At 42.5% G+C, this 27,514-nt stretch overlaps 1 protein-coding gene across 4 annotated transcripts in view; it reads left to right on the top strand.

The window, feature by feature from the left end:
• qkia (QKI, KH domain containing, RNA binding a) overlaps positions 1–27,093 on the top strand; it is a 76,811-nt gene extending 49,718 nt beyond the window's left edge. Inside the window, exons 5-9 of one of the 4 annotated variants that reach the window (XM_061083353.1) lie at positions 15,627–15,714; positions 17,073–17,501; positions 19,368–19,442; positions 19,560–19,638; positions 20,703–27,093. In XM_061083353.1, coding sequence (XP_060939336.1) covers positions 15,627–15,714; positions 17,073–17,501; positions 19,368–19,442; positions 19,560–19,633 — 666 coding nt within the window. In that variant the 3' untranslated portion in view covers positions 19,634–19,638; positions 20,703–27,093. The other 3 variants (XM_061083355.1, XM_061083354.1, XM_061083356.1) reach the window with 3 other exon arrangements.
• Positions 27,094–27,514: the final 421 nt, after the last annotated feature.

Below are 27,514 nucleotides of genomic sequence, written 5' to 3'. Positions count from 1 at the left end.
CACAAGCATAAAAGCAGCTTTTCTCTTTCAGACAAATTAGGTACTCAGGTTTTTATACTTAACTTTGCCCACACCAGTCTGTTCTCATATTATGTCACAGGCTTGACACGTGTCTTCATGCTTAATGTGCCTGAAGATCCAAGAGGTCCTGTAAGCTGTTGGGCTTTTTTCTTTTTCTAGCATTTGTCTTTTAAAAACAGTTCTAGCAAGTTGTAATTATCAAGGTACAATGGCTTTGAGCTTGGTGTTATTTTCACCTGTAATATTGCGGATTTAGGATATGAAGCATACAATTGTCACATTCCTCTTTGAATTTGTACTGTGAAAATCCCAGACATGCTAAATCCTTAAATGTAAATGCAAACATGTAACCCTAGAGACTAACTCCTTGTACAGCATCTCATCTTTTCTAAGCTCAGAGTAATTTTTATATCCAAGTAAAAGTGTCTTTAGTGGGAAGGCTGTTGATTCTTGTCTAGTGATTTATTTATCCAATATCTTTTATACATGATTAATTTGACCTGCAATGACTGGTAAATGATGGTGCAAATCATTTACATTTCATTTAGAGAAGTGGTTGGGTTTATAACACACTGGTTGGGGTTTTGCTAAAGACATTAGCCTGGAATTTCTTAACAAACACACACACACAGTTATAGAGCATCTGAGGAAGCATCTGCGGTTAGGTTTTAAGGCAACAGCACATGGAGAAAGAAAGTCAAGAAAGTCCGATTTATAGTCGTTTTTTACGCACACACGCAGCTTCTACGGACTCGTTTTGGTTTATAGTTCCCCCAGAGTTGTGCGTGTTGCAACGCAATTCACCGCCAGACCACTAGGCGGAGTAATGTTTGTTGTTGAAGTCGGCTCTTCTTCGTGTGTGGCACACGTTTATTGACATCGCCACGGCGGCTCCTCAGAGCCTTTTTCTGGCGGACAAATCCGCCGGTTAGTGATGGGTTATACTAGTGGACATGGTTTCGGATCTTTTCTGCCAAGTGCTCTTCTATTTGGTCCATATTCGTTCTTCTAAATCTTCCGTGGCTTCCGCAGTTTCCGGGATTGAAACCGGAAATGCGACTCCGGACGGGATGTAGTAAGCAGACCAATCACAAGCCTTGCGGGCTGCGTTAGGCTCGCGTTGCTTTGTCGTATAGTCAGAAAAATTGGCTGACGCACGCAAGCCGCAACACGCCCCCCGCAAGTACGCGAGGGGCGTGTTGCGTCGCGTGCGTGCGTGCGTCCGTAAAAAGCCGAGTATAAATCGGCCTTCAGTTGGCACTGGGGCACTTTGGCCCTGGAGAGCCTAGTGCATGTCTCCCTGAATGAAACTGTCATTGCTGAGAACAAAGTGAGCATGGTAGCAGACCAGCAGCCTCGAGCACTTCTCTCCATTTGCAACACAGTGGGAACCAAGTCCTCCTTCCTTGATCCAGCTCACCGCTCCCACTTGTGCTCCAACCTCCACTTCTTCCCTCAATCTTTCTTTTACCCCTTTTTAAAGATCTATTTTTGGTATTTTCTCAGTTGTGTCGTTCCACTCCTCATTATGGAAATTAAGAGATGGTTTCACTGCTCCACTTTTCTTGATTTATTTTTATAAATGCCTTGGCAGTGGCTGGCGAAGTGAGAGCTCTACAGCAATTGCCATGTTTGGCTCACCAGCCTCTTTATAGTCCCTCTAGGCCAAGACTAAGTTTCTCTGGGCAAACCTGTGTGTCCCTTTGTTCTTGTTCCAGTCTCTTGCTCTCCTGAGCCCGAGTGTACCTTTCAGATTTTCTTCTTCTCCCCTATGTTCCGCTTTGCCTTGGACCACCATTGAGGAGGGACATGCAGTAGGTGGTGTTTTTTTAAAGGCAGACAGATGGACTTTAATGGAAGCCAAGTTAGCAGATCTGCGGGGCGTTGTGTCTGTACTTGGCAGTAGTAGTTTGCGGAGTGCCATGTTCGCAGCGCCGTCAGAACCACTCGTACAGGAAAGGCAAAGGGAGAAGATGATGCAGAACAGTGGAAATCTGTTCGAGGCAGCAGCGCACCCGCTTTGCAATCAATAAACTTCCTTTTTGTTTGTCTTACAATTTCTTTCTAGCTCTCCCGCTCCCCTCTCTCTGTCAGCAATGTATGACAAATGAGTACAAAACACCATCTGGCTGCATCCATCCATGTGTGCCTCTCCAATTAATGATGTTTATTCTCCGTTAGGCCTACCTATCACTACCATTCTCCTCTTATTTACTCTTAATCGACCCTCCCCTCCCCCAAGTCCACTGTCATGCATGATATCCAGCCATATCCATAATGAGAAGCTTACGTTTGTCAGTGAGCCTGGTTTTATTGGCTTGGCTGATGCAATGCTCTGCAACACGCAGTTTAAGCAGGGTGCCATTAGTAAAAAAAATCTGCAACTTAATGGTAACACAATGTGGGAGATTCTTTCACAGAAAGGTTGAGGTGTGATGAAACTGGTGTCATTATTCCTAGACATCCAATGCACATGAAAATCTCTGGAAGGCGTTGTACTTTGGTAGATCATGCAGGATGCGCTCACATAATGATTTATATCTCGCCATCTTCTACATGTATGGCACCTCGTTTTGTGTCTGTGTGTTAGAAACTTCTTCATTGAAACCCAGTCACTGGTTCTGTATTTTTCTGCTATATTTTCACATGGGCTCACATTTTCCAGATATTGTCCTTGAGATGTTGGCATGAAACGTTGATATGGACATTTACATTCTCGCATACAGACCCATTTACAGGAAAATTTCTGAAAAGCAGCTTTAGATTGTCCCTTACCATTGCTACCTGCAAGGCTTGCAACACATCTGCTAAATAAAGGTGGTGTGTAGGAAAAGCTACAACACCTGTTCTTGTCCCCTTGTGCTGCGCGATTGTATGTCTGCAACGGAGATGAATAACAAAAGTAGCTGTTGTCTCACTATGTCAGCAGGCTCAAGTAGGCTTTGCAGGCACGCAGTAGGTAGATGCTCCTAGTCAACCTGGCAGCCTCACTTTCCCTGTGGGTTGTTATTACCTTCATCAAGCTAATGAAGAAGCTGGATGGATCATATTAACCTCCTGATCTCCACCTCCCAGGACACCACAGTTACAACAGGCTGGACTGCACCGTTTGCTGCTCCCATTATATGTGTGTGTGTGTGTGTGTGTCTGAGAGAGCGAGCGATGAAGCTGTCCCACCTGCACGTAGACACTGCATCTCCCTCATGAATGTTAATCATCTTTTTAATTGGCTTCCTTGACTTTGTGACCTCTGCTTGAGACGGCAAGACTGCATCACTGTGGTCTCCCTTCTATGCTTTTACTGCTGTTTTGTTAATTTGTGTGTGTGTGTGTGTGTGTATATTTGAGCTGGCTATCAGCAGTGCTAGCATAGCCCCAAAAATGTTCTTGTCCTGCACTTTCATCATTATCCATCTTGACATCATTACACACTTTGCACTCATTTATCCAGCCCTTTGGTCTGTCCATACCTGCTAATACATTCGAGACAGGTCCTTGTAGCAGGAGAGCAGAGGAGAGCAAACACTTTAACTGTGTGATGTATAAATCACCTCCGATTAATGATCTACAGGTGATAAGTGGGTAATTGGAATTGACCACTTAAACTGCTTCACCAAAGGAAACAGATGTGGCTTTTCCGACACTTATGCCAATAATGATCACTCCCACACAACGTTTGATTGGTTAGTGTGACCATGTATCGCCATGTCATGTGAAACAGTATTCACTCAAGCATACACCCTGACATTAATATATCCGCTGGTAACAGCCTTTCTTTATGAACTGCTTGGTTACATTAATTACCGGGTAGCCAGAATCCCGCTGTAGCCCAGACTCCAAAATAACAGTAAAATGCTTTACTTCTTTCAATGTTGGCATTAAGTGACAGCAGGTGCATGCAGGACCCGGCCTGACATCCAAATCCACCAGTACATAATGGGTTGAAAATAGATTGTGACACACACAAGCTGATTACCGGAGAGAATATATTAGTATTATTGTTAGTTGCTGAGTATAAAAGCATTTGAAAAATGAGTGAATGTAAAAGTTGATTAATATTATCATTATAATATACCGTACACTCATTCAGTGACTGTCTTGTGTCCATGATTTCAGAGGACATTACATGTACTAGCTAGTGCCTAACCCAAACCTAATCATACCCTAACCGGACTAATTGTCTGCACTTAGTCACATTCAGTGATGGAACAATGTGTAATAGGTCACATTGAAAAGCTCCAGTTTGCATTATTCATAATCTATTATCAAGGCAGACAAACCCTGACAATTACCCTTATTCTGAAGTCCCCACATCATGCATTGAGCTAAAAGTTATCTTCTATTTCATTTAAAGTGTTGCCTTCTTTCAAAGATTTTCTCTCCGCATGTTCCGCAGCCAAAGTGACCATCTTCGATCAAGTTTCCCTGCTTACTCATAAAACAAATTAGACCACACTTGAGACGTAATGTTCTTAGAAGCCTACAAAATCTGTCACTGCCTTCTGCCATGTTCTAAATGATGCAAAGCACCCGGGTTGCATGCTGTGTCTGCGATGTAAGACTGTCTGGAGAGTGCGATAATCAAACACAGTTTTATGATATTATTGGTTATACATACCATTGGGAATTTCTCTGTGGTTAACTTTGAAACAAGCAACTGCCTTGTGTTCATATTTGGCTAAGATATTTACAACATATGCTTTACAGAGAAATACACCTTCTTTAATTTTTGCATTTTAGGTCCACAGTATTATGGCAAATTAAAACAATACATTTATCAACTGCTCTTTCTTCTCTCATCCCTTGTTTTTCTACCCATCATTTCTCATCTTTCCCTCAGTGGGTGTCTGTCATCTTTTCTTTCTCGCTGTGTATTTTCCCTGTCTCTTGATGTCTGCTCGACTCTTTCTGTCTCTCTGGGGAATTGAATGGACAAGCCGTTCAACACTCACTCTTATTACTGTATCAGCAGGGGCTTGAAGGCCACCACATCCTGTTCACGGCACAGAGGTTACAAACCACAGAGCAGGCTGCTGATGTTTGCAGATATGTCTCAAGTGACAGAGAAGCAGGACTGAGTCACTGATATTAATCATATAAAGATGTAGAGAAGTTTAGGTTATTGTGTTCAGAGGATGATATGCTTAAGTCCACTGTTCTCACTTGTTTGTACCAGAATTGAATGATTCTCAAGTTGCACAACATTTTTTATTGCTATACATATGGTAACTATTGGGCTTCTGTCCATGTGTTCCAAGTCCCTCCTGTAAGCCCAAACCTAGCAGGGAGGACCTGGTCTGATCTTGGCCTGAAGGTTCCTCCCCTGCAAATCTCCATCTGCCCAGCCCTCCTCATTTCCAGCTCCACCGCTCTCATGGTGGGAAGACAGGTGGTGCTGACCCTAAAGTATCAGCACCCCTGAAGGGAACAACCTGCCCAAGCCTGGCAGACTTCCCTGGTCTTGTCCTTCTCCTTCTTTAATTTCCTGGTTCTGGCACAGAAATGCAGAAACACCTCCTCAGCCTGTCTCAGTCTGGAGAGCTTGAGGCCTCCTCTGTGATGAGAAACGCATATAGAGAAATAATCTAAAGCAGGCGTGATTAGATAAATCTGCATTTATTTAATTAAATACCTATTACTATCAGATATTGTTCAACAATTGAAAGCATCCCTGCAATAAAACATTTTAGTGACCATGTAATCATGGGGGTAATGGGTTTGATTTAGATGAATGGAATTCCTTGTGTTTGTGCATCTACCCCCTGGCGTACCTGTAGTGAGCTCATTAGTTGTAGTGCGGGGTTGGTGTTTCAGAAATACCATAAAAGCATAGAAACAGCAGTATGGATCTGAATTCCTCTCACCTCATCATCAAGAGGCTGCTCGCGGAGGCAGTCGCAAGAATGAGTGAAATCTAGGCTGTGCTATATTCAGATTGTAATAACAGTTGGGCTGTATGACATGTTTCATCTCCTCCCTCAACTCCTCTGTCAACTTAGTGGAGTAGATAATTGGGAAAGAGAAAGAAAAGCGCAGAAAAATATATATGCAACTATGTTCATTCGGGTGCACGCACAGGTCAAGTAACTACCGTCGCTATCTTTTGGTCGGGAAAAACTTCATGGATTTTTTGCAGTGGTATTTCTCCCGGGGCTCCCTATAGCCGATCCGATTATGACAGATGGTCTGTTGTCATTATGTTTACGCCAAGACTGCCAGAGAGCAACAGCAGGCCAAGGAGGAGTTGAGCAAATCAATGAGAACACATAGTTCTACAATGAAGCAATGGTACCAAACATCATTTGCGTTGCTATGAGAAGGGCTGCCCCAGTCTATGTTATTAATGGGAAACGATCACTAACAAAGACTAGTTGAACAAGGATAAATGTCATGAAGCTAGAGTGAAGTATGCTGGTTCCGAGTCAATTATTGTCTGAGTGATGAGTCTGTGTCTTTAGGTTTGCAAACTTGTCCGCCGTGGATCAGAATCCAACCTCAGCCTCATCACGCAGCAATTAGCACGTTCTCTCTTACACTCTCTTGAGTTTTTCCTTTTATTTTTTCTTGCAAATCATCCTGTTGCTAATCCATCTCTTTCATTTTTGTTTTACATATATGGGGAATTAATCCTTTTTTTTCTTCTGTCTCCATTTGGTTTTAAGTCTGCCAAGATCCCTAGCGAAGGTGCATCTACTTACACAGGCCCTCTGCACCACTTACAAAATTGGCTTGCCCGCTTGTTCTGTCCTTTTTTAATTTCAATTGACACACACAGGCTCGCACCTCTGTCCCTAACCACCTAGGTCCCACACATCATTGTAAAATAACCTCCTTCCTAATCCACCTGGTTGTGCTTGGCACCTCTGGGGTTTTTTCCAAGTATCCTAATACAGAACACAGGAAGAGGAGGCGGGTACAAGGCAGGCTCAGAGGCCTGGGCAGTTTTAATCTGCCCTGGTCCTCCAGTGGCGAGGAGAGGGATCCTGCAGGCCCCTGGCCAATCTCTCTGCCTCACTTTGAAGGTCCCTTTAATCTACTTACCGAGAACCAATGAAATGCACAAGTGTGTGGATGTTTTTGTGTGTGTATATGGCTGTGGTTTGAAGGGAAGCTGTAGTTCAGGCTCAGTGCTGATGGGGACATATGCACATTGTCTCTCTGCCACTCTGTGTCTTTGTCTAGCACGCACACACACCACTTCATAGATTGTCCACCCGCAGTAGTTTCTGAACTTCCCCTGAGGCCTAACCAGGGCCAAACATCAACATCTGCAAAGTGGTAACACACACACAAAGTGCTTTCATCTCTGCCTCTCCAGCGACTGTGTGTCCCAGTGTTTAGGCAGGAAAATAGGATTGTGTAGAGCTAAGCGTTTAGAGACCCCAAAGGCCGCCCGTCAAATTCAGCGCCCACAGTGTGATTCCTCGCTTTGCCAGCCATCGCTCAAGTCATTTGAAACTCTATTCTCTCGGTCCGACCAGCCAACTCTGAACTGATGGCTTTCTTTGTCTCCTCTATGCTGTCTCGAGTGTAGAAACTTTGCCTCTGTTTTTTTGCTCATCATCTCACTTGGGTTCATTTGCTTTGTTCGTCACAGTCCCTTTCTTTTCTGGTTCTTGTTGGTTTGTTTGTTAGTGGTGATTTTTGCAATACTGCACTTGCCGTGTACTGCGCTGACTTGTTTCTCCATAGTGTAACTTGTGGTTGTGTTTAGGGGGGCACAACAAAACTAAAACCAGAACATTTCTTTATTCTGTTGAATAAGCTCCTTTGAAATTCCAATGTTTTTGTCCTGCCAGCACAACATCTGTAACAGTAACATACTAATAAGTAGAATATGTATTGAAGGTCTTTGCAGAGCCGCTAGGATCTGATTGTTAACATCAGGACACTTTTTTGCAGGATTCATTTTCATGTGAATGACTCGCAGATCTGTCCCATAATCAGCCTTGTGTGTTGACATTGTTGGCGAGTGTAATTAGAGTAAAGCCCCAATCAAACTGGACAAAAAAAAACATTAACATCCGCTAACATCTGGATTTGTTTTCACTGGGATGGGGTACTATCATTCAGTTTTTTCCACTGAGAACAACATGCAGAGGCAAATTGGTTCTTCATATGTAGTGCTGAATGATGGCATGGTGAGAAGCTTCTCCTGATTTGAGGGCCACCACTGTTACTGGCCTCTGCTGCTTCTTGCATGTTGGTGAGATTGAACATGACGTACCAGGAATAAAACAGGAATGGCAGAGTCAGTAACCTATTTAAGAATGCAAAAAGGAGTTGAAGTAAGCATTGATGTTCTTAGATTTGTTTTCTGATTTAAGGCTTGGACATTTTCATAAGTTTACAATAAACCAAGAACGCTAAGGAAAGCTTCTCTAAATACAGGATTGTGGTTAAACATGTTGAGGTGGATCCATCCAATGGGTTCCAGGTTTGTAGGAACTTGGAGCTCTGTTGTAAGAGAGGACTCCAGTGATCAGCTCTGAGTCAGGATATCTGAATCTGATGCAAATCCCTTTGCACTATTTAAAGCTCACAAATCAATCCCGGCCAAATCCCTTCAAGATATTCCCTGCTCGATTGGATGGCATTAAAGGATCGCGGGCGACAGAACAATGCACTGTCTGGCAGCCTGGTGGAATGAGGGATAAAGGGAGGGGAGAAGAGTGGAAGTGGAAGGAGAGATGGAATAGCAGTGAGTAAGGTAGACATTGAGGGTGGCGTAAAGTGGGAATATGTGCTGGGATGAAATGACAGTGGAGGAATTGTATTGGTAGGTAGGGAACAGATGATGATGAGAGAAAGGGGATGGGGAGGACACAGACAGCTGTTTTTTGGCCTGTACAACATGGCGGGGCTGCATGATCCCTCCTGCACTTAGCCTGTAACATCATCTGTTTGTCAAAGCCGTAGCAGGCCAACAAGCTTTAATAATATATCCAAATCATGTAGTTAAATCTGTCTATATTTTTCTAGGTTATTTATATGAACTTTAATCCGCTCTTAATACTGTTATGTTACATGGAATATCAGCCCAGTTTCTGAGGATAAACAAGATCAGTCAGAGTTTCCGCAAAGCTTTCCCCCCGTACAACTGGAAATGCTTTTGATGAGAGAAAAATAAGATTTTTTTTTTTCTCTGCGAGTGCAAGGAGCTAGTAGAAAAATATAATTTCTTCTCCTGTCAGTGACACAGAGTATGTATGTGTGTGTCAGTTGATATTGATGGGGCGAGCACAAAGTGCCAAGGCTTCCACTTCCCTCTTTTCCTGTACGATAAAAAGCGGTTATAAGCCTCCCAGACCAATAGCCCAGATGGGGTCCACCCCCCAAACCCATTGCATTTTATGTATAATCTCAGAGAAGCTGTGGGTGTAAACTAGGCTCCACAAATGAAATTAATATTTCTCTGCAACATATCAATAGAGCCTGATCACCCACCAATACCATATCAGACAGAAGAGAAAAAGCTTGGTTACTCTGAAGCCTCGGCACCTTTAAGCTTTGTTAAGATTCAGACAGTGGAGGATTATCAGAAGAGTTTGTTCCTGACTCTGTAATGTGCCACTTTAAACTGTACCTCAGCAAGCTGCGTGATTGACAGTAATGGGGCGGAGCAGCTGTGATGTGTTTGTAATAATCTGACTGGAGTCAGGTTCACTTCTATGCTAATGAGCTAGTGTGTTGGTGGTTTAGCATGACTAATAGCGCACGTCGCTAACAGAGCTGTCTGGGAAGTGAGGAAGGGAGGAAATGAGTAAAAGAGAAATAAAGAGGCTTTGCGGGAGCGTTGAGAAGATAGGAGACAGTCAGAGAGTTGCAGGAGATTGCGTTAGTCTGTGGGGGAAACGGAAAATACAGTTGAGGCCTGATTCCCTCGGCAGATATGTTCACTAAAGCCGAGGAGCAAGGCAGAGGAGAGAAATTGTCTTTGAAACTGCAGCAGTGAATTTGGGAAAGAACATGCAGCACTTACCTCAGCACATTCTTTAAAGATGTATTTTATGAAAGAGAAAAGGTTATAGATGTCTGTATTGTTGTAAACGCTTTTTCCCTGTAGTTTAATGTTGTGTTGATTTGTGATCAATATTTGTGTTTACTTTCCTAATAGTACTTCATCAGTGCATTGTTTTTCATGAAAGATAAAGTTTTGTGTTTTGTGGTCAGGAGGGTTTTCATGTTTAGTTTAGTTGTTTATTGTTTTGTCGATGAAAACATGTGAATCGAGTTTGTGTCGCATGTGTTTTCATTTCTAACCCCAATCCAGCTTCCAAGTTTGCTGTAGTTGAGTCTATTTGACTAAACTTTCTCATTTATTTATTTATTCATTGTGGACATGTTTTGAAGCTCACTACAAGTACTCGTTCCTTCCTCTTTTCTTGCTCTCCGCTTCTGGGGAGTGTAGAATTGTTGATAAGTCTTCTTGGCAGCGTGGCGAGAGTAATCATTTTCCTCCAGATGTTAGAGTTTGGGAAGGAACCAAAAGGGAGTGGAGAGAGGGAGGGGAACGGGAGAAAAACCAGCTGCAGCCACTACCAGTTCCACCCCTCTACATCCAGTCATCTACTCCTCCCTCCCCGAGGCTACCAATACCACCTCCCCCACTCCACAGAACTCCCCCCCCCCTCCCCACTCATTCTCAGTTCTACACAGTCTGCCTCTCCCTGTATCCCAAGAGGCAGGCAGGGCAGGCTGTGTTTACTGCTGAGGTAATTGGAGTAGTTTGGAGAGAGGCTGACCCTGGCCCCCGCTAAGACCTAAGATATATATATGTGTGTGTGTGTGTGTGTAAACGTATGTGTGAATACAACAGTTTGTGATGACTGACAGTGAGGCCAGGGAAGGAAAGCAGGCCTTAGCCAGTGTCAGCCCACTAGGGAGCAGACAAATTGGTTTTCACTACGCTGTCTGTCTTTTCTTGTCTCATATTCACCAGCTATCCCTATCTTCTTCCTGAATATCTCTCTATCTCTCCACCAACTCAATCATTCACGCTTTCTCTTGTACTTGCTCAGCAGCGTCTTTTCTCCTCCCCAGCACTCTTTTGTTTCACCTCTCTTTCTATCTCTCTCACAGCTCATCATTTCATCTCTCTGAGCTGAGCCGTTAGCTGAGCTGAGATGCGTAGACAGCAACTCTTGCCAGATATGAGAAGAACACACCCCCTCAGTTGCAGCCATAGACATGAGCAAATTCATTGACCTCATCCAGGCGCCTTTTGTGTTTATCTGTGGGTTAGATGAATAGGAAAGGTCCTGGAATTGGGTGTAGGGGTGAGGGTGCGGCTCTATAAACATACTCAGACATTCACTCATCTGTTGCCTGTTATCAGCCACATGTGCAAACACGGCATATGTGCAGCTTTGGATATAAGCTCTTATTTCTCTAACAATTGGCATTAGCTACAGTTTGTATCCTTCTCGTATAGACAAAAGCTCTGATTAGGCGAGAGCCACAAAAGAGTAATGCATGAAAATGATTTAGCATGCATCAAGTGACCTCGTCGTCAGGTAGTCAGTGGGACACGGCTCGGCTACTTTAGCTCATCGCACTCACGTCTCCCCTCCCCTCCCTTCCTTCCCTCATCCCTCTGTCTTGCTCCTCCCTGATAGCTTTTAGCGCTCTGCTGGTTTCACAAATAGGCCTCATTGATTGAATCTGATTCTTGTGGATAGAGCAGCTTTATTGAGTGGCTTTTTCGTTGATGGACAGGAGCATGTGGGTGTGTGCGTGCATTTGTTTCGCTCATGCATTCGTGCATGTTAGGGATGATAACAAAAAACTTCCTCTCATCCCCTTTCTCACTCCGTAATCCAGCAGCTTTTCCTCTCTTGGGAATTCCAGCTGCCAGATCATTACAGACAACCACACGCGCATGCTCGCTCACACACACATACACAACACAAACAGTCTTAGCAAGTTTCGAAATGGATGGTGACTGCAGACTGAGAATTGTGTTAATTGTGGCGTCACCTTCAGCGAGGCGACATTAAAGTGTTAACCACACTCTGTTGGACTGTTCATCAAACCTTCATCAAAGATGTACTTCTGGGGTTCACAATTTAAAGCAAGACGATACAACTTTTGTTGAGTAGATGCAACAGCGGTCTCTGCAGCCACAAGTGGTAACTACAGGATGCTTGTGGAATTTAATTATGTTGGGCTCCGGGCAGTAAAGGGTAGTGGCAGCAGTGTATCTGAAGAATGTAAAGGTTTATGTACAGGAAACAAAGTCTGTCATTTGCTGAGGCAACAAATGCTGAATCGTCTACAATCCAGATGTCTCACTATCCACTCATGTCAGGTCATTATTTGGCTAATACTATCCTGGATTCGTCATGCCATTTCTTTGGGACATAAGTTTTCCTCAAATGTTTTGATCAGTATTTGGCAAATCTGATTGAAAGAAAGTAGATGCTTGGTAATAGTCTCATTGCTTCTGACATGATGTCTATACTGAGAACATCAAAACAGTTTAACAGATATTCTCCAAATTTCACCCCTCCTGTCTGCAGCCATTTTGGATTTGCTGTTTTATTTGTTGTTCTTACATTGCTAACACTTCTCAAACAGCCACAGAGAACAAACCCAGAGAAAAGCAGCGAGACGTTGCTGTAGGGAATTTGTAGTTTGATGGGGAAAGATGAGCTTGTTTCAGATGTAAATCAGTAATGATCTGTTGGGGTTTGGGGGCTTTAGCTAACAAACTGCGTTAGCGAGAAGATGGAGCTATATCAGAACCACTCCACTGGGGATACACACATTTCACACACAGCAGCGCACACCTCATCCTAGCAGCAGCATCTGTGCTCTTCCTCTCCTGCTGCCCTCTATTTTGCACCTCTCTCCTCTCAACAGGCTCTGTGCCACCTATGCCGAGTTGGATGGATGGTGGCACCCTCTTCCCCCGCGCCCATTTAACCCCCACAACCCTGCCGATCCATCATCATACAGCACACACACACACATACACACATACACACATACGGGCAGCCCTAACACTCATATCCCAGAATGCACTTGTACCGAGCTGCAGCCGGCTGCCTCGTCCCCTGTACTGTCCTATCTTGTGAGAGAACAGCCCACCAGCACCAGCTACTCATCCACAAGCTGCTAGCTGTTAAAAATATTTTTTAAGAGACCCTGATATAGACACATTTGGCCAGCCACGTACTAGGCAACCATTCTGTTGGTTTGTTAGTGTAGTGCTAATCCATGCTATCAGTGTAGAAATATTTGTGTTGGTACAAAGGTAAAATGTCAGTTTCATCGAAAACTAGATTGTGTGTTTTCCTCAAGATAAATCATGATATAAAATCTTTAGATCACCTATCTGTAGTTTGTAGACTGCCGGTCGCTGTGTTAGGAAAAAGCTTGTTACAAGTAACATTTCTGCAGAGTGGATAGTGTTTTGTCTAGCAAGTCGACTTGGCCCTCATCCAAAGAACCACTGACATAGTTTTTGGGGAGAGGCGCTCGCACTCACACACACAAAGAATGAAGTGGAAAAGGCATCTGAGTCATTAGTACATTTTAGCAGACTCTTTTTTTTTTTGTTTGTTTTACTTTTTTTTATATTGTACAAGGTTGTAGAGGACAAGGTCTGGTTTCATTTGTGATGCAAGTAACTAAAGCGGAACGCAGAAAAAAAAAGCAAAGATGAATAATGGCATTTAGTAGTTTACTTTTCGCTCTTAGGTGTGCTAGGCAGCTGCTTCAGGCCTCGTTCATTCATGTGTACAAGTGTTTCCATGGAGGTGGCAGGAGGGTCTTCTTGCCCATGTCAACCACTGACCTCAGCCATGTTCAATTAGCTTTGTGTGGTTATTGCTGTTGACGCTGCATGTCAAATAGCCCTCTCTCCTCCAGTGGAAAGGGGACAAATTGAGGCTCATCAAGTATGAAGGATGTGTGTGTATGATGTAGAAAACAAGGATAATTAAGGATACAAGATTTTTGCCTTGATTTCATGTCCTGCCTGGACATGTTTAGGGAATTTCTAGTTGTTATGAACCATGTTTGACCCTGAAAACCGCAAATTCCAGAAAATTGCCAAACCTAATTCTGGTGTTTATGTCTGACAACTGTTCTTGTTTGACTATCCCAGCTCTACGTTAAACATCATCAACTTCTCATGAGGAGAAATATCTTAATCATGTATGTTGCCCCCTATTTTTTGCATTACAAGCCTTTTGTCTGTCTCTGCAGAGAAAGTGTGACTTTGAGAAATGTTGGTGTATCTTTGTATTTTAAGACTCTCCCATTAAAAGAAAAAGAGACAGAACTGTGGAGGTAGAGAAGGATAGCGAGAATTTCCTTGCTTCGTTAATTGGCAGCTCTGTGGTACACTAAACATCACGCGCACACACACACTCTCACACACACAAAGCTGAATACTGTGACTGCTCTGAGGCCACTGTCTTATATTTAGTCAAGGGAGACCAGCCTCTGTCACTTTCTCTTGCTTAACCTAGCTCTTTCTCTTCCTCTCTCTGTGGCTGTGCTGTAGAGGAGTCTCAGGGGAGGGCTTAACTCTGAGCCCTCGTTCTTTTTTCCCTTTCTTTCTCTCTCCCCCTCCATGTCTTTCTTTGCTTATCGTCGTCTGAATGGAGCGGCAGACTGTTGTTGAACTGTGAATTAGTCCAGCAGACAGACTCTAAGCAGCGAAGAGAGAAACGGAGGAGGTTCAGTATCTGCCTCTCTCTGCCTTTATTAAAGCCACCACTAATACCAACAGGCTGGTTGGCCCTACTGTGTGTGCTGGTGATGCGTTTAAATACATAAAGCAGAGTGCATGTGTTTGAGCTTTTGCATTTGTAAGTTGAAATGGTGAGTGAACACATCGGTACCAAAAAGCATGAAATCAGTTGTTTCGTTTAAGGAGGATGTGACGATAGTGAGGCATCACATGCTCGTCTTTTCACCCTTCAGTTTGGAGAGTAATTCACATCAGCCCCTGCTTAAATTATGATGTACAACCTGGAAAATCACTGGGGCTTTTGTGTTGTCATGGTTATTGAGTGTTCGTTAGCTTCAGGGGAAATGGAGTCTGGGGTAGGGGGGTGTGTGTGAGTGGGAGGAGGGGAACTATCTTAATTGCTTTTTCTGAATAATTTCAGTCCCCTAATTTGGCAATAATGACAGTGGCTGCTGCTTTTGTATTTATTTATCCAAACATTAATTGACAGGACTGACATTAACCAGGGCGGTTATTGCGCATTTGATTGCGCACAAGGGAGCAAAGAAAATTACAGTAATTATCATTTTGATATGGATTATGAATATGCATTCTCACACTTAATGTCTCTGTCAGCATTTCAGCTGACACAAGGCACTCCTCCATGACAACCGCACTTCAGCTCGTCTCCATCTCCGTTCCCCCCTTTGAACCCAGTCCAACCAGTGCTCTCGGAGAAACGGATGACATGTCGTGTCCAAATGATTTAGCTGTAACTGTGGCCTTTTAACAACACGGTCATGTAGTGCGGTGAAACGGTTGTCGTGTGTATTGTTTCAGTCGGCCTGTGAAGGGGCCTCTGCCTGTGTGTAATTGGTGTGTTACTGTGGAGAGACACACTAACGTTTTCTATTTTTCACAGGCGGAGGGAGAAGACAATTTGAAGAAGATGCAGCTGATGGAGCTGGCGATCCTCAATGGGACGTACAGAGACAACAACATCAAATCACGTAAGTGAGCTGCCATGAGAACACACTTAGCCACACTTAACCTACCCCATCATTTTGCACCATACACAACTAATCTTTTTAACTGCATAGATCATACATGCATATATTGTCTCTATATTTCATATGACCTAGTACTGTTAACTTTCATTAAACAAATGTGTCAGTAGATCTCCTGTGTACATACCATCATATTATCTCTGACAACTAGCAGACATCTCTCTCCTTCTCTGAGGCTCTACAAACCATTCATGTTTACCTACACAACCATGAGTAGGACAACTTCCATTCCGTTCTTCTTCTTCTTCGTATTTCTTTCCTCCATCCCTCCATCCATCCTTTCCCCTGCAGTCCAGATGCAACTGCTTTTCATCACCTGCTCTTTAGCACATTGCTGTTCTCCACCTACTCAACTCTGCATGTTAGGCACCAGTTTACACATCTCCAGTGTTTGCTCCTTACTCTTAAAGTGTCATTTCTAAATGCATATTTGCCCCAAAACTGAATCCAGATATTGTGGGATTACTCCAATAATTGATTATGTAATAACTTAATATCCAATCTTTAAAGAAAATTGAATTAATCAGAAAGTCCTCAAATGTATGAAATGAAACTCTTTAAGTGATTAATTTCTATGTTTAGTTTCCATCTGCTCAAAAAGTAGCCACCATGATGTCCCACCACCTAACCACAGTTACACTTGCGCTTGATCTGCCTTGGGTGAAGCTTGTGCGGCGCAGCTCGTACCACATGCTAACGCACAGCCAGTTAAAATATGACAGTGTGTGTTAAGTTGTACATTATCCAACCTAAATGGACTGCTGACTTTGTAGAGAGACAACATTCCCCATTTAGTTCACTATAATGTATAAGTGTAACATGTTACCCCGGTGACCTTCATGTTCAGCTCAACCTGCTCGTTTGTGTCCTCTCCATAAAGTCAAGTGCTCAATTTCTGTTGGACTGTTGTTTACCTCACCTGTGCCATTTCCACTTGATGTATGTGTGGCTGCTGTGGTGACTGGTTTGCTTTGAATGCACTGGGATTACAGCAGCATTGTGTGCTTCTTGTTTATTGGTGTGTGGGTTATTTTTTGATTTTAGTTTTGCTATGTTGACTTTTTCTTGGCAACATATTGTGGCTTTTGTGGTTCACCACCATGATCATTGCATGGACTAATTTTCCTTTTTGTTCCCCCTTCCTCTTCCCTCTCTCCCTACCACTTCCTGTTCCCCCTTCTTCTCCTCCTTTTGTATTTTCACCCTTCACTGTTCATCTGTGATTATGATCAACCACACTACACTATCTCTTTTCCTTTCTTTCTTTCTACTTCTGTCCTTTCCTCTCTTGCTTATGGCAGCCACCCTTGCGTTCTCTCTTGCAGCAGCGGCAGCAGCCGCTCAGGGCTCTCGCCTCATAGCGGCCCCCTCAGGTCAGGTGATGCCTCAACAGTCACTCCGGCCCCAGACACCAGGTGGGGGCCAAATCATGAACCTCATCCGGCCAACTCAGATGGCTACCATGATGTCTAATGGCACTCCCACCCTGGTGCCTCCCTCACCGGATGGCGGGCTTATCTACACCACCCCTTACGACTACCCTTATGCCCTGGCACCCACCTCCCTGCTGGAGTACCCCATCGATCACAGTGGGGTTCTAGGTAAGAGAGCCTGGGGGAGCATGGGTACAGCATTCAACTTTAGCCAGCCTGGACACGAGGCCAGCTTGTTTTACCCCGGAGGGGTGCTGGACGCGGCTTCCATGAGCCACAGTCAGGACTTTTTGAAAGGTAAATATGTCGTGTCCACCTGAAAAACAAATCAAACTCACTGGGTGGATGTGCTGGTGAAGCCCTTGGTTATGGGATGTCCAGCTTCAGTATGTGGCTCATATGGACACTATATTAAAATGACAAAAGGGGGACAAAACTTACCTTGTGTGGGCTAGGCTCTTGGAAAGTTAGTATTTAGACCGAGGTTACTTCACTGTTTTAAGTTATGCTCTCGCTAAACAGTTATGCTCTCAGGTTGACATTGCCTCTTTTCTGCAAGGTTTATATAGGAGAACTTGGCTCTGTGTGAAATGAGGCACGTGGACAAAAACACACTGGCATACACGCAGCCTGCTCTCTAACCCTTTCATGCACTGGCCGGAAGGCATATTCAGTCTGGCGGCAGATCCCCTTGGATTTCTGCAGCTTTTGAAATAATTTCTCTGCACTGTTCTCTGCAGGCAGACCTTGATGCCTGTAGATAGTCCCTCTCTCACCCCCACTGGGGATGTTCATTAAATTCCTCCAGTCTTCCCTTTTTCTCCTCCTTCCCCTCTCGCCATTGTCTTAGCTTCACCCCCCTTGAACCTGAGCTCAGTGCTAGTTGCACCTGACGTTCCTCTTAGTTTCTGTATCAGGAGTATAGTTCAGTATCAGCGTCGATGTATTATTCTCATTCTCAGTGGTGCTTTAAGTGCAACACATCTGCTACCAAAGAGACATCTACGGATGAAATCAACTGATACGAACGCCATATGTCCAAATACTAAAATGCCTAGTCACTTTGCAGCTTTAATTCAACAAAGTCCACAGCATCTTCTGGCAGCAGCAGACACAAGCGTGATTTATAGCTGACCTGTGGATCTGAGGTGCTGGTTGGAGTCATGTGTAGAACAGACAGGAGCAGCTGACTTTCTTTCCTCTCTTTAACTTGCAGGGTTACACCAGCTTAGTGCTTTTTATTTACTCACGCTATCGATCGGTGCCTTCAGCAGCGCAGGGCCCTGTGGAACACACTCGCTCTCATACTCGCGCACGTACTCGTGCACTTGGGTCGGCTGCATGCGCAACTGTATCTAGCCGCCATTGGCGAAAGAAGAAATGTCAGGACATCTGTTGCCTCAGACCCTTGTCGGAAACAAAACCCTTAAATTTATAACATATTTAACTTTTTTATTTCTTAATTCCGACGCACATCCCATTATTTTTTTTTAAATACTTCAACACACAGTTGACACACACAGTTTGTTTTGTGTCATGTATTGAAGGCGGTGCCAGGCACTGCAAAGGAAAGAAATCAGTTGTGACAAATATAGGAGGTAAATGACAGCCCCTGACGCCAGTGAACAGATTGACCTGGAGAGGAATGGTGAGAGAGGGGAAAGAGAAAATGAAAGAGAAAGGGAGAGGCAGGTGGTGTCTGGCACTTTTCAATTACCATCAGAGCTGTATTTGATTTCGCCACCTTTCCAAAAAAAAAAAGAGAGACAAATTCCTCTCGATCCTGCTCTGGATCCCACAGGAAGCATCCCAGGTTTTATTTTGCAGACAGACCAGGAGCCTGTAGCCTTTACCTGCCCTCTTTTCAAGGAGTCCTCTATATAACTGAGCACTGTGGAATTTTCCTACTTAAGTTATGCATTTTCAAATACCATGAAAAGGTGTATAATTTTTTCTACTGCAATTTTCTACACGTAAGAGAGATATGCGTGGTGTGTGTGTATATGTACTATAATCTGTATTATGTTGCTATTCTGTGTATTGTTGTATTATCCAATAATTATAATGGCTAAAATGTGAATGTTGTTACTGTAAAATATGACTGTTTTTTTCCCCCTCCTCAAAGTGAATGGTTTCTAACCTTGTGGACCTGTTACAATCTAGGTGCAATGGCTACTAAAGTGAGACGGCATGACACGCGGGTCCATCCTTACCAAAGGATTGTGACCGCTGACAGAGGTCAGTTTAGTCTATTAGCTACACTCTGCTATGACTGATGCATTTCAATGAATATTATGCCTATTATGCCTCGATGCCTTAGTTGGGAATTTGTTTATTGTCTATTTTTTTGGCTAGGTTTGTTTTCCTGTCCTCCCCAACCGCCACCACCTTTCCCATCCCATACATCCACAGACCAGCTAAATGGTTGATTGTGGTATGCACATTTGTTTACATTTAATACTTAACATATATAGACTATGTTTATCAGCGCTGAGGCAAAAGTGACGTTAGCAGCTTTTGCAGCAGCAGCTCATGCAGCTGTGATGAGAGGTTGATCTTTGCAGTCAGTGTTGAAGGTGTATAATGACATTCCTCTGATGGGAGATAAGAGCCTAAAATGGGACAGGCTTGTTCCCATTCATCATTTATCTCTCTTGTTCATAAGGAGCAAAGAAAATAAGAAACGCATTTCTATACTGTATCTTAGAGAGCAGGCAGAATAAAAAAACAAGTAATCGTGCTGCTTCCAGGCACCATTTCACCTTGAAATTTAAATTTATTTTGGATTTTTATTTTTCTAATGGAAGACAGACACATGCACAGACATGAGGTGAGGTAGCTTGCATCGTCTCCAGTGTATTTGCAAATATATTGAATAAAGCTAAAACACATTTTTTTATATTTCAGTTGTACACGAGGTACTGTCATTTTATATTTGAGCATTTTATATCAAATGTATTTATGGTTCTTGTGTATATTTATATTATATAAGAATATACTGCTAAATAAAGACAACGAATCGGAAAGAATCGATTCATCTATTCATTGCACATTTAACACTAGTCACAGTTATCCTTCACATAACATCAGTTATTTTAAGTCTCCTTACCACTAATCACACTGTTTGTAACTTGCACTTCAACTTGAAATACACTAAAACACTAGACTCATGTTTTCTATGTTAGTTTGTCTGTTAAACTTCTCTTTGCTTCTGTTTTTTGAGGGTTTGGAGACTATTTACGCTTAAATTAAACTGGCAAGCAACATGACTCAGGGTGGGGGCTTAGCAGCTGGGATCATGATGCCACAGCGTCATGATTAGAATGAGATTAGATGGGTTCATCTCATATTGGCAGTGGAGTCAGGAGCAGGGGGCAACATGAGAGATTGCATTCATTTTATTGTTAAAATGATGTCATTCCAGTCTCTTCTTGCTGACACTAATATCCTTTCTATCTTTTTTTTCTGTTTGTTTTGTTTTTGTTTCTAACCACCTAGCCGCCACCGGCAACTAACACATGACCTTCTGACCTCTGAACTCTTCACCCAATGACGAGCCGCCCCAAGCCTGCCTGCTGATCAGTTAACTGGTAATTGCCTTTTGCTAGCCTCTCGGACGCAAGTGAGAGAGACAGAGAGAGAGAGAGGCGCCTGCCCGTACAGTTACCCTAACAAGTTCTGACACAAAACAAACAAATAGAAACCAACGCAGAGTCTTCACAGAAACCCAACGAAACCCAACAAAGTTGTGTAATATTCATTATTTCACTTGAGTTCAATTCCCATTCTTTCTCTTTCTTTTTCGTCATGAATCATATACTGGGTGGATGTGTTTGTAGTATTACTCATGAATCTGCACTGAATTATATAGCAATAAAGACCCCACCCCACCCTGACCACCCACTCCCCTGTAACTGCTCTGATTTGGTGACCTCACTTGTACAAGTCCAACTTCAATAACATTTGACACGAACCATTTGGTTTCAGAGCGATGACATAATCCCTCTCAAATGTACATCTGTCCCTCCCCAAAACAATTTTAAATACCGAAGAGCCCCTACCTGATCCCACCCTGTTACACCACCCATCCGCCGTGGGAGAAAAAGAAATAGAAGGAAAGGGAACACACGCTCACATTAACTTGTTTAATTTCTGTCATTTTTACATGTTGAGCTCTAAGATGTAATGATGAGCTGACACATTCTGGGTGTGCCCCCTCAAAACAGCTTCCTGTCTGTTTTTAAAAAAGCATGGCTGAAATGATTGCAAAAGAACTTTTTATGATTTATGTGTTTTCTCCTGTCTTGTGTTTTTTTTTTTTTTTGCTTTATGTTTTGAGCCATTTTCTCCACTTGATTTTGGTTTCTCTGTTGTTCACATTTGACTAATGAGTTTTGCTTAAATCGACTAAGGCAGGTGGTTTTCTCTGGAAAATAAAATGCAATCCGATGTTCGAAGCAGGCTACAAAGAGCTAAGAAATTATGAAGGGCAAGATGGGAAGGTCAAAATTGGGCTGATGGGTCCGTGTGTGTGTGTGATTTTTGTTTAATTTTTTTAATTAATACTACAATGAAAGTAGGGTGTGCTGAGGCTTCGGGGACAGTGCTTGGGGCAGCGCTCATTTGCTGCTGTCCGTTGCCACGCCCCCATCCACACTACATTCATTTTACAGTGCCTGATGTATTTAGACAAAATATCTCGATGAGTAGCTGAGCTGTGATCAAAAAGACAAAAAAAAGTATTAAGTGTGCATATTTAGCCAAAGGGTTTTCCAATGAATTATATATCTGCAATTATGCATCTGTCCGACAGGGCTCTCTTTGTGATTTTAGAGTTTAGGGTGTGAATTTGTGGTGCCTGCCTTCAGATGGAACAGACAGCCGGTCAGTTTAAAGATTTCTTTTGACCCATTGATGCTCCATTTCTTCTGAGTAGGTGAACGATATTACGGCTTTTAACACTAATTCAACATGCTACTCAGTTGCAGTATGTTGGAAGGGGACGGGCACTAAGAGTTAAGTACATAAAAGCTTTTGTCAGGATTCTATAGTGAGTTGTTTCATCAGCCACGTTGCCAATTTTATTAAAGAGACTTTTTTAGTTACGCCAGGTAAACATTTTCCATCAGTAGGGACATTAGGTTGGCAGAATCTGAGCCTCCCTGCAATTTAGAAATTTAACTTTTTGAGTTGGTTTCTTTTCACGTGAAACATTTATTTTTTCAACACATGCCAAACCACCCAAAAGCGCATCCACAATGTGTCACACCTCCCTGTGATCATAGTTTAAATCCTGAGCCCATGATCTTGATTTTTCTGTTTGTTTAACTCTCTCAAGAAAAAATAGGATGTGAAAGCCATGCCTGCCTGTTCAAATTGCTTTATACATACGTCTTATATATATATATAAATATATATATAAATATATAAAAATGTAGATATCTTTCATTGCATATACAAATACAGAAGAGAACAAAAAATAGATAATTTTACAGGGTGCTGGAGAAGAGAAAAAAAATTAAATTCTATTTTTGGCAATTTTAGCTTTTGATACTTTACTTGCATTTACAAAATCAGAAAAAATCTAATAAAAAGAAAAACCAGTATATGGAGAAAACAGAAAAACTGAGTGGGTGAGGAGCTGTTACCTGGGCTATGATTGGAAAGGAGGATGAAGACCAAAACAGTCATAGCCTTTGGGAAGTTAGCGAGTATCAGTGCAAGACACGGAACGTTTTCAAAAAAGAGGATCAAATCAAAAGTGCCTTATCAACAGTGGTTTCTGTTTTCTGAGTGTTCCAGTTGTGTTCAATAATATCCAGCACCCACCAAGTGGCGCAGAGAGGAATGGCTAGTGTTACATGCTCTGAATAGTCGAGCACGGTAGCTGCCACCATATCGTGGTGTTACCGAAGTTATTCTATGCAAAAAGAATAGCAGTCGTTTTGACCAGCTAAAATATGTGCCATGGTTTTGTCTTCCTGAATATTTTTTTTTTCTTTACTTGACAGCCCTTTACACTGCTGTATGAGCAGCCTTTGTTCTCTTTTTGTTTAGATTTTAAATGATTATGAAATACTGTCTTGATTTATTTTGTTGTCGGAGACTGTGACTACCTTCCTAGAACAAATTGAACTGCCAATAGCAACGCGGTAGTCTGCCACAACATGTTTTGACCGTGAGCTGAGTAAAAAAACTATACAAATCGTTCGAAAAGCGGAAACAAAAGGTTTGAGGTCGTCCTCCGTTACGCACGTTTGTTTCAACAGCTGCAAACCGAAGGAAACCAGTCGATGTTCTGATGTCAATTAAGCTTAGAGAAACAATCATGAGATTCACGAATATAAAGAAAAACCCCGCTGGTTACTGAAAGGACTTTGTCTATTCCCCAGTCGCAGTTTTTTCAGTTATTGAAACAAGTGACGGGTTATCACTGAAAGGTAAAACAAACTCATCATATTAAATTGAGAGAATTGTTAGATCCCAATATTTCCCCCTCCCCCCGGGCAGTTTGTTTTTCTATTCATAACTCTTTCATCATGCTGTTACACCGAAAGGTCAATGAAATATATTTTTTTCTCTTTTTTCAGTGTTATTTTAACTTGAAATGCAATATTAAAAGAAAGTGGAGCAAGTGATGGCTATTCAGCATTTGACAGTATTAAGAAAATTCCCTCTGCAATGTTACAACTTGCTGTGTCATTGTGAAAGGCTGGATAAGTCCATCAGGTGAAAGGTGAACTCTATACCTACCGTATTCTCTCTGGCCTGCCTACTACATGTATGATAATGTAATTAACAGCCATTGTTACAGGTTTATAATGTATTTTTCTAATCTCATTTTATATGTATATTAATCATGTTTCTGAGTGCTTCTCCCTTTTTTTTTTTTTTTTTTTTTTTTTTTATGAAACACACTGCTTCTTTTCTCCCCCTCTCCTAAACGTCCCTCTTCCTCCCCCTCTTCTCTTTCCTCATCTTGGAAACTGTCTCTCGTGGGGAGTGTTGCCTTTTTCCCTGTTATATTTTGTTTTTGTTTTCTTGCCAATTCCCAGCTTGTTTAACTCATTAGCTACTTTATTAGTTTTTTCTTGTCATAAGTATTTTTACATGCTTGCATTTAGTTTTCATGGTGTATGCTGTTATTTTTTCTTATTAACCTCTTGGCATTTATTTTAATAAAACATTCTTAGTAAGAATTTTACTAACTTGCTGATATTTTGTCTTGTGTTTTTAACCAGTTTCATGAATGTATTACCTTGGTCTGGTTCACGGACTAACACAATTAAAACTGGTGTCTGGCCACCACTTACACTGACTGATGACTACACAAACAAACACACACACACACACACCAGTCATCTGTGCACATACAACCACTCCACGCACAACCTAACTGGAAACTGCACGAGTTGATACGCGTCCTCACTGCCGCTCACGCACTCTCACCTCCGTGCTGGAGAAATCTGCTGACACTCTTCACACTTGCCCTCCGCTCCGTCTCAACACCGCTGCTGTGTCCCGCCGTCCCTGTTAGAGACAACTCTCTCGTTAGTTTTTCTCTCCCTGTGTGTCACTGACCTCGCCAGGCAGGAAGTGTAGCGGTGTCCGGCGGGATGGGACGAGGGGGGGTGTAAAACGGCACGTTACTCGAGGTCACTGGTTAACTCCAGGGTCAGCTGTCCCCTCTTTGACAGAGATTAAAGGGGGGGTTCTTTTCACAAGAGATAGTCAAAACAACAAAAAACTAATCCCTCAAGATAAAACTCAATTTTTCTCAATCTCTCCCCCCCCCGGCCCCCCATTGCATGTGAATCATCTCAAAAGGATTAATGTGACTGTGAATATGTAGAGCAGAACATCTCATCAGCGCACAGTGTAGACGTATTTACGACAGACACAGGGACACGTTTACAGATGACAGTAAGTGTGATCATCTAAAGCCGTCCCCTGTCTTTTTCTCTTTTTTTTTTTTCTTTCTGTTTTCCTCCCCATTGCCTCCATGGCTTGTTATGCTGGATAGCGGCATTACAGTTATCACCAGCTGTTGTCTGTTTGGTGAACATTCAGCTTATTGATACAACGGCTAATACTGGGCCATTTGGGAGCGTCCGTAATGCTTAGACACACACCAGTACCACCGTGCCAATATGAAGTACTCTGGGATCAAAACGACCTTACTATTCCTTCCAGTGTAAAATGCTGATATGGCTTCCAGCTAGCCAGTATTTATTGTTTTTGTTTTTCGTTGGTCTGAAACACTGCCAGTGTGTGTTGTTCATTCTGCTGCTGTCGGTGCACTCATCCCAGGGTTCATTCAGCTCTCTACTCGGCTTTCCTTCCTTCTCACCACTAATTCAAGGTATTGACACTGACACACAGGCAAAAGATTAACTTCATTAATCCTGATTATTACTTTAACCCACTGAGTGATGCCTCCACTTCTTTTCTTCCCTCCGCACAACAAAAACAACTTGGCCCTAAACTGCTGAGATTCTCTTCATGTCTCGGCGAGCACAGAACGAGGATTCAAAGTGTCTAACATCAAACTTAACATTTCTCTCCCGCGCTGAAATTAACATCCTGTGTGTTTGATCAGAAAAACGGGTGTTTTTGCCTCAAACACCTGCTCGTGCACCAGCAAGTAGAGACAGATATTGGATTACTGGCAACCAGCTCAAATTGATTTCTTCTCCCTCCTCTGTGCATTTGGTGTTATCAGTTAGTTTTTTAATTTATTAACGTGGGATTGGCCCTTTGATGTCTTTGATTGACTCCTCTGTGCCTTAATGAGCAAAAATTCGTCCGTTAGCTGTAGTTACATTTGTCCCAATCCTCGCCTTTTACATGTCGGAGACGTTTTCAGTGGCTCGCCTTGAAAACCAAGCTGATGGATGAAAAAAAGGAAATGATGGACGAGGGATTTTCTAAAGCACAAAGTGTTATAAACACTGCCTGAATGTTGCATCTACGCTTCAAAAAATTATCAAAAGTGCCTTATTTCCTGAGATTGGAAAATTATATATTTTTGTACTTTACCATCCAGTGCCAATATTCTGTCTCAGTCAAACTTACAAGAGCTTTTTCTCTTCCTTTTTTTTTTAGCACAAAAATAAAACCTAAATGCCTTTTTTTCTCCCAGCACAATGCACAGAAACTTTTAAACATAAACTGGGAAAGGGCGACCAAAGTGAGGAATTTGGTCTCCAGAATTTCCCTCCATTAAACTTTGGCTTAATGGTTCATGTTTTCGATTTGATCCACTGAGAACGTGACATTTTTTGTCTGTTTTCTGATTGGACCGCAGTATGCAGGAAATGGTTCTCAGTGCATTTCCAAATCTGTCGCAGGGCATTCAGTGCATTTATCTACTAACTACCTTTTCACCTGTCGACCCTTTATTTCTTCTTCTGTTCTGTTTAACAAACATTCCTCCAATGAGTTAAACGGCAGGTTAACCGATCAGTATTGGTCTCAGCGATGTAGCAGGTGGTTAAAGGGAAAAAACTACCAAAATGCAGAGTGAGAAAAAAAATCAGCCCCACTGGATTTTTCATTTTATTTTGACTGTGATGAATATAATACATATTTTTTCTCCTAAAACATTACTAGTATGATATATACTGTAATTTCCTCATCTATATAGTGGTGCACTAAAATATGTGAGATTTTCTTCGTGGAGTTGTAAGATTTTATGTGAAGTAGCTTCTCTTTTGTTTGGTGTTTCTTTGTTTGTTTTTGTTTTTTTTATATAGAGGGTTAGACTGAGAAAAATGAAAAGGGTGTAAGACATGTAATGCCAGTTTTTGTTGCTCACACCAAAAACAAAAGAAAGGAAAACAAATGTCATGTGTGCAATAAAGAACCATATTTACAAGCTTCCCTCTGACTGCTCTACCTGGATTGGTCCTTTTGCTTCTTTATCGGCGACATCGATTCGCTGTGGTTCCTGTGCGTTTAAAGGTAGGTGCTCGGCATTAGCTGGAAAAAAACACCGGCAGAATAACTTTTACCCATAAGCCCCTCACAGAGAGACCGAGCCCTCTCTTGGATTTTTAGCGTGATGGCGGTTCCACAATTTAGTTAAAGCGTTCTCTCTGCAGATGGTGTCCAGCGGTCAAAAGCATTTCTGACTAAACTATTTTGTCTTTGACATTTATTATCCGAGGCCGAGGAACAACTGGCACATAAATCCTCGGTGTTTGGATCCGGTCTGGTTGAGTCAGCGGTTCGACAGTGGACGAGACTCACTGTGGCGTCAGGTTAAAAGTTTGACGCTGCTACTGTAAACTGAACCGACACCATCCAGA

The sequence above is a fragment of the Limanda limanda genome, chromosome 12 (assembly GCF_963576545.1).
Source record: "Limanda limanda chromosome 12, fLimLim1.1, whole genome shotgun sequence".
NCBI classification, from domain to species: domain Eukaryota; kingdom Metazoa; phylum Chordata; class Actinopteri; order Pleuronectiformes; family Pleuronectidae; genus Limanda; species Limanda limanda.
This window is presented reverse-complemented; position numbering and strand designations above follow the sequence as displayed.